Source organism: Phaethon lepturus, unplaced genomic scaffold (assembly GCF_000687285.1).
Source record: "Phaethon lepturus isolate BGI_N335 unplaced genomic scaffold, ASM68728v1 scaffold12046, whole genome shotgun sequence".
NCBI lineage: Eukaryota > Metazoa > Chordata > Aves > Phaethontiformes > Phaethontidae > Phaethon > Phaethon lepturus.
Window position 1 is genome coordinate 9940 of NW_010544141.1, and position 13166 is coordinate 23105.

Sequence of the window (13166 nt, forward strand, 5' to 3'; positions counted from 1 at the left end):
AATTAGATTTATAGTATAAATTATTTTTGCTGAAAATTCTAATTCTTTGTGGATTTCAGAAGTCACACTGGAGACATCCGACATTATCAAATTAAGAAAAACCACTTGGGACAATATTATGTAGCAGAAAAATATCTCTTCTCATCTGTTCCTGACCTCATCCAGTATCATCAACACAATGCTGCAGGTAATGCATGTAAGCGGATAAGGTTATATAACTGATGATCTGAAGCTCCTCAGGACTTTGAGAGGCTGGAAATCACTCTTCCTCTAATACTTTCCTTATAAAAAGAGAAACATAGTTTTTCTATTGCTAACAAATTCAAATACACCATGACCCTTTCTGCCAAAGTCGTAGCTGCAGTCTGCATATACCATGGGGGAAGTGAAGCTACCAAACTCATCTACATTAATTAAATGAATTTTACAAAGCTAGAAGCCTAATGTGTTTACCTGCTCTGTATTCACTTCATTCATATTTGACTGAATGTGACTTGTATGAACTTTGATCATAATTCTTTCCTTGTCCACAACGCAGTGATTTGCCTGCATACAATTTAAGAAAAGCAGGAGATATGCTATGCATCAGCAGGCAGCATTTTACTGATTTTGGCAACTTACCCACCAAAAAAACCTGTCGTGGTTTAACCCCAGCCAAGAGCTCAGCCCCACGCAGCCGCTCGCTCACGTCCCCCGGTGGGACGTGGGAGAGAATCAGAAGAGTAAAAGTGAGAAAACTCGTGGGTTGAGATAAAGACAGTTTAACAGGTAAAGCAAAAGCCGTGCACGCAAGCAGACCAGAACAAGGAATCCATTCACTGCTTCCCATGGGCAGGCAGGGGTTCAGCCATCCCCAGGGAAGCAGGGCTGCATCATGCGTAATGATGCATTGGGAAGACAGACGCCGTAACTCCAAATGCTCCCCCCCCTTCATGCTTCTTCCCGCAGCTTTATATGCTGAGCGTGATGTCATATGGCATGGAATATCCCTTTGGTCAGCTGGGGTCAGCTGTCCCGGCTGTGTCCCCTCCCAGCATCTTATGCACCCCCAACCTCTTCCCTGGTGAGGTGGGGTGAGAAGAAGAAAAGACCTTGACTGTGTGTAAGCACTGCTCAGCAGTAACTAAAACATCCCTGTGTTATCAACACTGTTTTCAGCACAAATCCAAAGCAACCCCATACTAGCTACTACGTAGAAAATTCTCTTTATCCCGGCCAAAACCAGCACACCACCTCACAAACAATCAAAAGCAGAATTAGGGAGCACAAGGACTCTGATACTGATTTGCAGCCTGCCAGAGTCAGCCACCTCTAATTGTTGGTTGACAGCTGCCTTTTACAATTTTTAGCATTAAAACATGCTCTTCATCTTGGTTCTGCCCATCATTTTAATACAATATAAAATGTTTTCACCCTGAATGAGTGGAGATGGGAAAACACACTACTCGTGAGGAAGGAAGGTGCAGGAATAGACAGAACCTTTTGCGTGAGGGAGGGGAATTGTAGGGAATCCATGAAGTCGAAAAGGACCTGAAAATAACAGGGGAAAGAATGAATGAATGCAAGGAGTCCTTGGTGAGGGATGTACTCACTGGTACTGTTGGCTCATGAATTGAAAGAAAATTGATGACAAACACAAAATATTTCTTGCATTGGGAAACAATCCTGAGAAATCATGTTGGAAGAGACCACCTAGGTGGGTGATGTAGTATTGTAGTGCTTATGTAGTATTATTTAAGATTACTAACATCATACAAATAAGCAAGAGTGTCACTTTTGTTTGCGTGGAAGTATAAATACTTCTGTAGCCAGGGCCCTATTGAATAGCCTTCCTCCATTTCTTTTCACTGTAGTGCTTTATCTGAACAAACTGTAAGAAAAAGTGACTTCAAGAAATAAGAAATGTAAATCAGATTCCAAATATTTTTGTTTGAGAAGAGGTACAACGTAGTGTACTTTAAATCAGAATAATTGGTCAACAGAATATTGTTGCTTTGTCCCCTATAGGTCTTATCACTCGCCTCCGACATCCAGTTGGATCAATTGCATGTTCTTCACCAGCAACAGCAGGATTTAGTTATGGTAATTTTTTAAAATTTTTGTTTTCGTAAAGATTTGGTATCTCTCTAGGCAAGTATTTAGATTACATTCACCCAGCTAATAATTAAGTTGTATCTGTAAAATTTCCCAGTAACAGGAAACACATAAACAGCTGCATATTCACCACAGATAGTCATTTCCTGGTAAGGCATCAGAACCAAATAAGACACCTCACTTGAGTCCTTCTGTTCAGCGACTGTTGCGCTTCTCTTACAACCACTCATGCATTTCAGAGCTATCTGGACTTTTTTAAGCAGGCCTAAGACTCAAATATACATTTAATAGCTTTTCAAAGGCTATTTGATTTATTGAAATGCTTAGGAAATTGAAATTAATATTATTTATGGGGAAGATTTTCTTTGTCAGTTCTGCAAGTTTTAGAAATAAGAATGGAATCTTGTACAGTATTAGAAAACAGTAAATGCCAGTTTTGTGTATATATAGATCAGGAAGTTAATATTATCTGGCTGATTATAGGAACCTCCAAAATCACCTATCTTCCCTGTATATGTTCCCATGAATCTCAAGGTTTAGTATTTCTGAAGGGCAGAACTGTTGTGGTTATTACAGTAGAGGCAGCCAGTCACTATTTCTGTAGCAATACTACCCATCCGGGACCGGTTCGGTTAAAAACATCACATACAATAATGCCAAAAGAGTTCTCATATGTAATCAAAGCCAAACAGTTGCCTTATCTTCAAGCCTCAGACATTCCTACATGAAGCAATTTAAACACTAATCACATTCTACAAGCTGTAAACATTCACATGTAAACAAGCATGTGGAAATTTTCAGATATTTTTAAACTCATGCTATAGCTGATGAACAATTGCGATGTTTTGCTCCGTGCATTAACTGCAAACGGCAAGGCATGTCTCCTGGAGCACGGCTCAGGAAAGCCGACCTGACTTCTGTAACATATTGGGTTGCTTTTATAGAGGAGTGGGAATTAAACCCATCTGAACTGACATTCATGAAAGAACTTGGGCGCGGGCAGTTTGGAGTTGTTCAGCTTGGTAAATGGAAAGCAACCATCAAGGTTGCCATCAAAACAATCAATGAAGGTGCAATGTCTGAAGATGATTTCATCGAGGAAGCCAAAGTGATGATGTAAGTACCAAAGCTATTATATTCAATAGTTGGCACTGAGGTGGCCAAGAAATGAATAGAACTTAATTCCATTTAAAACAAACAGACAATACCAGTTTGATGGGAATGGTGGACGTGCAGGACAGAAGATACAAAGATCTGAATCTGACTGCAGCAAATGTTTGTCGCGCCCATTGCCAGAATCTTTCTTTAGAGGATGCACTGCTTTGCGCTGTGGAGCTTAGTGTGGAATAAATGTGTTGATAAATGTGCTCCTACAACTATTCTTTTATCCATAATTCAGTGCCTCTAGGACCACTGGTAGAGCTCATACCTAACTGAAGCTTTTGAGAAACTATCTTACCATTTCTGCTAATTTTGCAAATTACGGAATTATCCAGACTAGGTCTTGGCACGGCCCAGAAAAGAACAACCCTTGCAGGATCATGTTCCCTTTCTGAAAGCAAGGCATAACTAGACCTTTCCATTTCACATCATCCAAATCAAGCTTTCCACTCACTGCAGTTATATAACTCATGAACAACTATGAATTCAAAGAGCAAACTTTTTGGAGGAAATTGTAGGCAGAAATGTGTTAGATAGCGGGAAAACTCTGAGGCCAGTTGAAACCAAAAAATTTCATCAAGTACTGAAAGTATTTTTCAAAATTATCATGAGTCAAAAGTCTAGTTACCCTCCAAGGAAAAATGATAGCCTGTCTAAATTGTGTTTTTAAACAGGAAACTCTCCCACCCAAAGCTGGTCCAGCTTTACGGAGTGTGCACACACCACAAGCCTCTCTACGTTGTGACTGAATTCATGGAAAATGGCTGCTTGCTCAACTACCTTCGGCAAAGGCAAGGGAAACTCAGCAGAGACATGCTGTTGAGCATGTGCCAGGATGTGTGCGAAGGGATGGAATACCTGGAAAGAAATAGCTTTATTCACCGTGATTTAGTAAGTACAATAGGTTTTATGAGGTTCTTGGTAAATATTGGCAGTATAGAACATGCCAGTGCATTTTATAGGGCACTAATGTGTCCTGTAAGACTTCAGTCCTGCACTATCTAATAAGCCAACAGTGTATTTCTGGCTGTAAACCAAAACTTTTCAGCTGTTCTGTTCTCCATGGAGAGCTGGAAAAACTACTGATAATTGAGAGAAGTCAGGGAAAATTTGGATATCAGCATGGAGCAGGCTGGTGTTAAGACATGCCAACACAAGACTATCATGCAGTGATTACAACACAACCAAAATCACAGCAGTAGAAAAGGTCAGCAACAATGAGGATATTTTTTTTAACAATATCTTTTTCTATCTACATTTTTTCTGGTCCTTACTGCTGGGGTGTATGGGTGGCTTTTCTGTCTTACCCCTCATAGACAGGGAACCATAGGAGAAGAGCTTATTTCTTTACTCTCTGCTTTTATTTTCCCCCCCAATGCTCACTGAGTATTGAAATTCCTCCCTGGATGCAGAGAGGAAATCTTCTTGCTCTCCTCCCTAGCTGCTTGAAGAAATGTAAAATCTTGAAAATTTCCAAGCAGCTCCTTACTTCTGCAGTTAAAAACTCACAAAAATATTTTTTAAAATTCACACTGAATGTCCTAATGCTAGTGTTTGGGAAAATATCTGCTTGGATAACTAGCCTCTGCAGCCTAAAATTTCTTTTACCACACAGGAATATGTAAAAATCTTGCAACTCATACTACAAGCATTTAAGCTGATAAAGGCTATGTATGTATAACTACACAGTAGCGAAACATATTCACCCACTCAGAGCCAAAGCCTCACTTATATTTTTGAGCAGGAAACAAAAACAATCATCTGTTGTATTTTTCTTAAAATGCTTTAGCACAGATCTCAGACGCGTTTCTCTCATTTTTCCCCAGGCTGCAAGAAACTGTTTAGTCAACGCTGAGCACATCGTCAAAGTATCCGACTTTGGGATGGCGAGGTACGAGGCCGTTGAGGCAGGTTTAGCGAGTACCCGTTCTCAGTCAGCTGCAGCGTGACCTTGAGTTGACCTCATTGCTTGCTTTGCTGATTTGGGGAATCCTGCTGCAGTCAATTTTTGAATTCTGATGGAAATTATGATGTTGTTTAACTCTTGTGCCACGAACTGGATGTTGTGTCCTCCCCGTGCTATTGATGAGCGTAAGACACGTAAACAAAGTGCCTGGCGAGCTTCAGAAGTAGTTGACGGACAGAGGAGCGCCCAGCGCGCACAGGGCTGCCAGAAGCTTGAAGAAACGAGTTCCCCAGCCTTTCTGAGCAGCGGGGAGGGCAGAAAGTCCCTAGGGACAGATCCGGGCGCCGGCGCTGACCTTTAGAGGCGGTGGCGGCAGCGGAGTAGGCCAGGCCGGAGGCAGGGAGGACCGGCAGGGCGGGCAGGAAGCGTGCTGTGCGCTGCTGTAGCGGGGAAGTGGTTTTTCTGCTTAATGAGAGGACCAGCCAGATACGGAGAAAGCAAGCAACATGCACTCTGGCAAGCACGGGCCGGAGAAACGTAGCTCTGCCCTCACAGACTTCCCCCAGAGGATGTGCTGTATTTTATACCTGAGCTGGCCGAATGACCGGCTGCCACCCAAAAGGGTTGTCTCCTTCCTTCTTTCCCCTTGCAAGCCCAGCACCAAGCTCTCTCCTTCTCTGCTTTACCATCTGTATTTTTTTTCTTCTGGATTAGTAGGCTGAATCGGCTCCCCTTTGAGGGCGAAAGGCAGCGCGTGGCTCTGAGTGGGAGGCGGGGGTGACACTCACCTTGCGGCTGCAAGTCGTCAGGTCAGCAGAGCCATGCTGCTTGCCTTTCCCTCCGGTTTCGCCTCCTATTTCTAACCGAAGGATTACAACACCCCAGCAGTTCGTAGCTAAATACTTGTTTTCCAAAAGGCCGTCCTATACCACGGCAGTGCCGGCTGGTTGCACTGCTCCCCAAAGGGGTAAGGTCAGTATCGGGGGTTTGGACTCATCCAAATGCACCGGAAAACAGAGTAAGAGACCAAAGGGCCGTCAGGGTCCCGTCTGAGAATAATGGAGGGAGGCCAGTGGTGTGGCTCTAGGACACGGCACTCGCTCTCCTGGGGAGACCATGGAGAGGTGACGGGAACTCAATTTAATTATTCACACAACTGCCACTACTTATTTTGTACTGTTGTATTTCGTAAGTTCCAATCCAGTAACCTCTCATCTTTCTATGCCTGCGCCAAAATAAGAAAGGCAGACAAAGAGACGATTTCTCCCAATGCGACCTCCTTTAAAAGGAGCTTTAAAAGGTGCCAATGCCTTATGCCTTCCGTGAGAACAAATGCACATCTGTCATCTGCTCAGGAACGGTAATGCTGCGAAAATGTGTACAGAGCTTCTGTGTATGTAGAAGTCAGTCTAGTGGCCTTTCAGAATGTTGCCCTATAAGTGCCTGCACTGGGCACATCATTTCGTCTTATCTGGGAGGTCAGCTCCTATAAGCTTGGGCAAAGAAAATTACTTTTTCCAGTGCACCTGCAAGAGCTGTTGCCTCATATGTGATGAACATTTCTTTCTGCAACAACGTGCCAGAAATTACATCTGTGAAGTTGGGCAGTTACAAAGTGTAGCCCTCTGCCAGTAGTGTTGGGGTACAAGTGGTTGAAAGGGTGGACTCTTTTTTTAAAGAGAGACAGTAATTATTGCTGCTGGTTTTCCTTCCCATGGTGAAGGGATGTGTCCTATCAATACATACGCAGAAGATGACGATGACAGTCTTACAGATGGTAGTAAAATGTTTTATTCTGACACACTTCTCACGAACACTTCAAATAATTTATTTAAACAGAAACTTCTTTAAGTGTATAACTTACAGTGTGGGTATCTGTGTGCATTTTGTACTAAATTAGTGATACAATTTCCTTGTTTCTAAACTGCCACTGTGTTTTTATGGAATTACAAACCATCTGTGGAAATGTTGCCATAACTGCTTGCCCTTCAACTATGACTCAAATATATGCCGTTTCCTGTTATTCTTTAGGTATGTCATCGATGACGAATATATCAGCTCTTCAGGTGCCAAGTTTCCAATCAAATGGTCATCTCCTGAAGTCTTTCATTTCAAAAAATACAGCAGCAAGTCAGATGTCTGGTCATTTGGTGAGTTGATTAGATGAATGTGCAACATACCGTGCTTCCCTAAAACTACTGATGCGATTTAGGAAAGTGTGACTTTTTACTCATGCTACCTATCTTAAGTTTTAGTCCTTCCCATTTTTCAAATCTTGCCTATATTTGACAAGTATGTTTTTCAATAGAAAGGCTCTGCGCCTAAAACTTAGATTTTGACTGAAATGTGCATTCTTGGTTCATCCCCATTAGCCGAATGTATATTCATTTCAGTTTCACGGACCACCACCTTAGCTGACTTAAAAGAGAGCAGAATTATATTAGTTGAAAATGTTTTTGGCTGTGTCTCTTCCTTCAGCTCAGGGTGCCCATATTTTCGTGCATTTTTCAATACACAAAGAATCAAGTGTGGGTTTTGTTCTTCTAATGTTAAACAGCTTGTGGGTTTGGGGTTTTTGTTTTGTCCTAAATATTTCGGTTCACTTCTAGGCGTACTGATGTGGGAAGTTTTCACAGAAGGCAAAATGCCCTTTGAAAGGAAGTCAAATTCTGAAGTTGTCCGTGAGATTTCTCAGGGTAACCGACTTTATCGACCACATTTGGCATCGCATACTGTGTACAAAGTCATGTACAGCTGCTGGCACGAGGTTTGTTGCCCTTTTTCTCCTGCGGCATTACTTTATTGTTATTTTGTAATGTGGATCTAAAAGCCATCTTAAAAAATTGAGGCATTAAATCCTTATTTCGTATCTGTGGCATCCTCGGTATCTCTCACTATGCTTTTCACAAATCACACCTAGGTTTACAAACCTCTGTTTCTTTTGACTGTTGCACCTAGTAAATATAACGCACATCATCAGTACAATAGGTCTAGACCATCCCTGGTTTTGAACGTGCCCCTGTTGTCCCACTTCTCTACTGCATCAAGTGTATTACCTTTTTCATGCCTCCATATTATGCATAGCTTTCTCTAGCTCTCCTCTGAAAGATAAACTTAACACATTCATATACAAAGTGTGTATGCCCACTAAATGAGGATTTTAAACCCTGATTTTCAGGTGTACATCAGTACCCCTGTACATCACTACAGCTGCTAGGCTGCACTCTGATTTAGTACTCGATGTTCTTTCTCCACTTCTCCAGCATCTATTTCTTTCTACACTGGTATCAAAACATTGATTTCGCCAGCTTCTCCATCTGAATAATCCTTTAAGCTCCCTCCTTCTCTAGTGGTCTACAGGAAATGAATCTTTAATTTTAGATAAAAAGTGCTTTCAGAAGAGCTTTATGTGCAATGCTTTCACATGAATAGGCAGGCGTACACTGAGAGTAGCTGGGGAACCTTGTTGCTACCATTGTTTCCTTGATCCTGCCTCTCCTTCCTTGCCCATCTTTTAACTCTATATGAAATTTTAGACCCTGAGTAAAAAAAAAGCTTAAGAGACTGAAATAAATATAAACTGAATCTAGCTTGCTTTCCTACTGCAAACATCCATCGGGATGCCAGCCAGCAGAGAGAAGATGGGCAAGAAGTTCTCTCTTCTCCTGTCTTCCATCACCCAGGCGTTTGTTCCATGCTGAGCTGTAGTACATCAGATGATAAAACGGTGAAGATCCTTTTTCAACAGCCCAGAAAACATTCCTGAGTATTGTGGTTTCATGAGAGGTAGTGCTTTCTAGTGACCTGTTGCAGGGGAGAAATCTTATAGGAATTCAGGTCCAGAATTGAAATAAATATAAAGAAATCTTAGGAACACTTGGAAAAGTGGCTGTGCTCACACTGCTGGTGTCATGTAGAGTTTTTTTCCCCCTCAAATGATAAACTTGATCTTTTCTTCTGTATTAATAAAATAAAATGTAATTTTTGAGTGATAGCTCATATGTACTTGTAATCATCTTCTGAAGTCTGGTAGTATGATTGATCGATCTGCTGATATAAATTAATCCTCTGCTTTTCTTTTCAGAAACCTGAAGGACGTCCTACTTTTGCAGAGTTAATAGAGACCCTCACAGATATAACAGAGATGGGGTAATTTGAGATATTACAGGAGTGTATTTGAAAGGTTAGCATTAGGCATGTCAATGTAGCTGATGCAGAAACCCTCAGCCTTTTACAGCTGTCTCCACTTAAACTGCAGTATCAGCATCCTACACATTGAGGTTTGGCCTGATTTTTACTCTTTTGAGAAAGATACCTCAAGAGACTGGTTTGGGACTCTCAAGGCTTTGTTTTCATGATTAGGGAGAAAAATCTGTCTGGGAAGAAGTAACCAGGCTTACTCACCTTATAGGCCTTTTTTTTTTTTTTTTTTCTTTGCCAGAGCTACACTAATTCCTGTAAAAATATTATGAAATTATTTGGTACTTAGTATGACTTGTGCACTGGGGAATGCTGACCGGCAGCAGCAAAAATGATGGAAGAACCTCTGACAAAGCTCTAGCTAGGTCATGTCGAAAGGCAAGCCCTTTTGCTGCAAAGCATCCAGCACTGAAGGAACGGAGCGGTGTTTCGGAAGGGGCTGCAAGCCAACTGCCAACCGCCCAAGCAGCACCCACCGCTGTGGATTAAGGCGGGTAAAGGGAGCCGTCACCTCTTAGCAGTTCCCAAGCCGCATCTGAGCAGCTGGAAGACTTGAGCACCCCTGAAGCGTCTTAAACCTGCGTCGCAGGTCAAGGCGCCTTCTCCACTAGTTCTGTGTGAAAGAAGGAGAGTAAGGATTATCTTATCCGAACCTCTCCCTGAATCTTCCAGTATTGTCTCCCACTCCTCACTTGCTGCTGCCTACTCAAACGCCCACACTTGCCTTAGTCCTCCCCTTGTAAGTGCCCGGAATGGTTAATGGACAGGTTAAAGCTGGAACCTGACAGTAAAAAAAAATGCTTTGAATTAGTCTAACTCAGATGGATCCTGCGACACCTGACATGGACCATGTCTGTAGCCCTACTTGTTATTATTCGCTTTTAATTTTAAATCTTAATATAATATAGAAAAGGCAGATGAAGTTAATAATTGTTTAATATAGAATAGAGTCAGACCATTACAAATAAACAGTTTTTTTAAAAATATGTGATTGCATTGTGAATTATTTATGGGTAAATACATCATAATATTTCATTTCATAGCACCTTGTAGACAAAATACGTAAAACTCACTAGCTGAAGAATGATTGAGTTCTGCACAACTTAATTTTTCTTTTTCAAATTTAAAAAATAACTGCAACAATAAAATTAAATATATCGATCATCCCAAGTTTTGAATTTCCAGAAGATGATGGCATCTCTGGGTCACATCCATTCCTGGCATTAATCACTCACCTTTACTGCAATAGTATTTTGATAGTTATCATCCCTTGGGAAAGGAAGTTCTTAATCCTATTGGTTGAACATTTGGGAGTACCTTCAAACACACTTTTAAGGCATTTCTGCTTGAAATGATATCCCTATCGTTTCATATAATCTGCTAGAAGAATTGCCACTGTTTACTTTTATAATTGACGCATTTATGAGCATTCAGTTCTTTATCAGACCTACGACTAAATGCAGATCTACACGACACAGTACCACACATTATGCTCGCCACAACTTAACGCCCAGGCCACGGAAGTACAAGGCTTTTCTGCAGATGATGTACTACAAATGCGAAATTCAAACTGTCTCCTCAATATAAAAGTACACGGAGGCTTTGAATAATGTATGAGGCATCTTTTTTCATAGCTCCTGTAAAACTGGTTTTGCCGCTTTTATTGCGGCAAGTTAATATGTAATACACTACAGTACCGTGTAATAAAAAGCTCCGGTAGGTTTATGTACTCAAAGTGCTCATGCTCGTTTCACTGAGCTGTCCCATGGTGAATATGCATCCACCTTGAAACACGTTGATCTAATACACAGAACCAATAATGCTCGTCTACCGAGCCTTCAGCTTCTCAATATAATCTTCCTGTAGGCTGCTTTGGGAAAATTATGAGTAGGCTGCTATTACGGCTCTGACGTGGATAAATTTAACAGCTGCTATCATCAGGCTGACAGCAAATAAAAGAAAAAGCACCAGACCATGCTTCAGAGTCAGTGAAACCAGGGCTTAATCAGCACCAAGAAAGGTCTACAGGACAAAGGTCGGGTATCTACAGTGTATTTACTTACCCGAACAGCTACACCCATAAACAAAGACTAAGTAGGTCACCTTAGTCCTCGCAGTGTCTCTGAGCTTAACTCAAACTCTAACCGTATTCAACCAGGCAAAAACGAAAGTACTTAGACGGGTGAAGAGTGAATGCTACCCACATCACTGACCATACAAAGGCATGTGTAGGCAAACGGAAGTTTTTTAACTGTTTTTTAAAAAAACCTTTGTGTGATAAAAGAGAGACCTGGAAGAGCAGTAAAGGTTAGAAGGAGACACTACACCACCCTCATACAGCCAACGTCTAGTCAAAGGCTGTATGACTGTTGAGCGGTTGTAAAAATTTGGTTGATGTTTCCTGATCAAACATCAGAAAACTTGCAGCAAGTCAGTATTATGGAAAAAAGGGCAGAATTCCCAGCCTCTGTGCACCAGCTGCTTAGGATATATCTCTTTTCTATAAAAAAGCTCCACTCTTTGCAAACTGGGATGTATTTTCAGCAAATTAAATTACTTCCCTCATCAAAAGTATTCCTGATGAGCTGGTGATGTTTGTCCCCAGTGCCATTTGGTTTTCAGACCAACTATTTTTACCCCTCTTATAAAGTTTCACAAACAGGGAGTCCCTGCAGACGCACCAACGCACACCACCAGGCTCCGCTCCTGCCTCACACACCACCGGCCTGGCTCCTGCTCAGCCTCCCCATCCTGTCCTGGACCTCGTCGCCACTTTAAAACCTGCCAGAAAAGAGTCAGCTACGGGAAACCCACGCTGCTGAAAGAGCATTTTCTAACCCACCTGCCAGTTTTGTTTTGCTGGAATTTAAACAGTAAGAGAATGGTGTTTGCTAGGAGTATGTAATTCCCCATATAGCTCCAGGACACAACCGTGATGAGGTTGAAGATTTGACTCAATACTCTTTGGGATGAAAATTTTTTATAGCATGGCTTGTTTTAAGTGTGGCTAGGAAGGCGGGTAAAGGAAGATGGTAGAACAGGTTTCTATAGAAAATAATAACCTATGTACACCCTTCCAAATTCCCTGCAGATTATTTAGCCTATCCAAGTCTTCTTGACCTCCCTACATTTAATCAGCACAGCTATGTAATGAATTTAATTGCCCATTAATTTGTCCTGGGGTATGGTAGTAATGAGTAGCTGCCAAGATTTGTTTTGTATCAGCATTTAAAAGGCATAATTTGGTTAGCAATGCATTGCCTCTGAGGTTTTCTTTGTCCTAGTTCTTAACCATTCCCTCTACTTTCTAAACCACTTAAAATTACCTTAGATAATATCTTTCATTTCACTGCCTGGAAAACCTGACAACTCACTGAAATACTCTCCATTGAGAATGGCCATGAGAAAGAGCTCCCTAAGACATCAGCTTTGGGTTTATTCCCTAGATTAGAAGGGAAGGCATTTTCACTTGCCTGTTATTTTTGTCCCTTACAATCAATGCCTTTTGACCACTAATCATCAGCATGAAATGTCCTTGCTGATGCTTTCTACAGAACACCAGGGTAAGAATAGCACATCTGGACAAATTATGTAATTCTGTAGGAGAAGCTAAAACCTCTTGATCTCCCCATACTCTTCCCTCCAGTTCCATCACAACATTACAGACTTTTTAGCTCAAGGTGAATAGTTTCACACATGGCTTTTCTAGGGCAGTAGAAAGTTTTCTTTCCCATCAGAAAATCTAGTAAAAGTCAAAGCTACTAAAAGGCGGCCATGACCAAAAGAAGGTCAGATGCACGTGAAC

At 41.5% G+C, this 13166-nt stretch overlaps 1 protein-coding gene across 1 annotated transcript in view; it reads left to right on the forward strand.

The window, feature by feature from the left end:
• Window positions 1-9314, forward strand: part of TXK (TXK tyrosine kinase) — a 14780-nt gene extending 5466 nt beyond the window's left edge. The window contains exons 7-14 of the mRNA XM_010288581.1: window positions 60-187; window positions 2008-2082; window positions 3039-3210; window positions 3930-4146; window positions 5082-5146; window positions 7193-7311; window positions 7771-7928; window positions 9246-9314. Of these exons, the coding sequence (XP_010286883.1) occupies window positions 60-187; window positions 2008-2082; window positions 3039-3210; window positions 3930-4146; window positions 5082-5146; window positions 7193-7311; window positions 7771-7928; window positions 9246-9314 (1003 nt within the window). The remainder of the gene's footprint in view (window positions 1-59; window positions 188-2007; window positions 2083-3038; window positions 3211-3929; window positions 4147-5081; window positions 5147-7192; window positions 7312-7770; window positions 7929-9245) is intronic.
• The last annotated feature ends 3852 nt before the right edge of the window (window positions 9315-13166 follow it).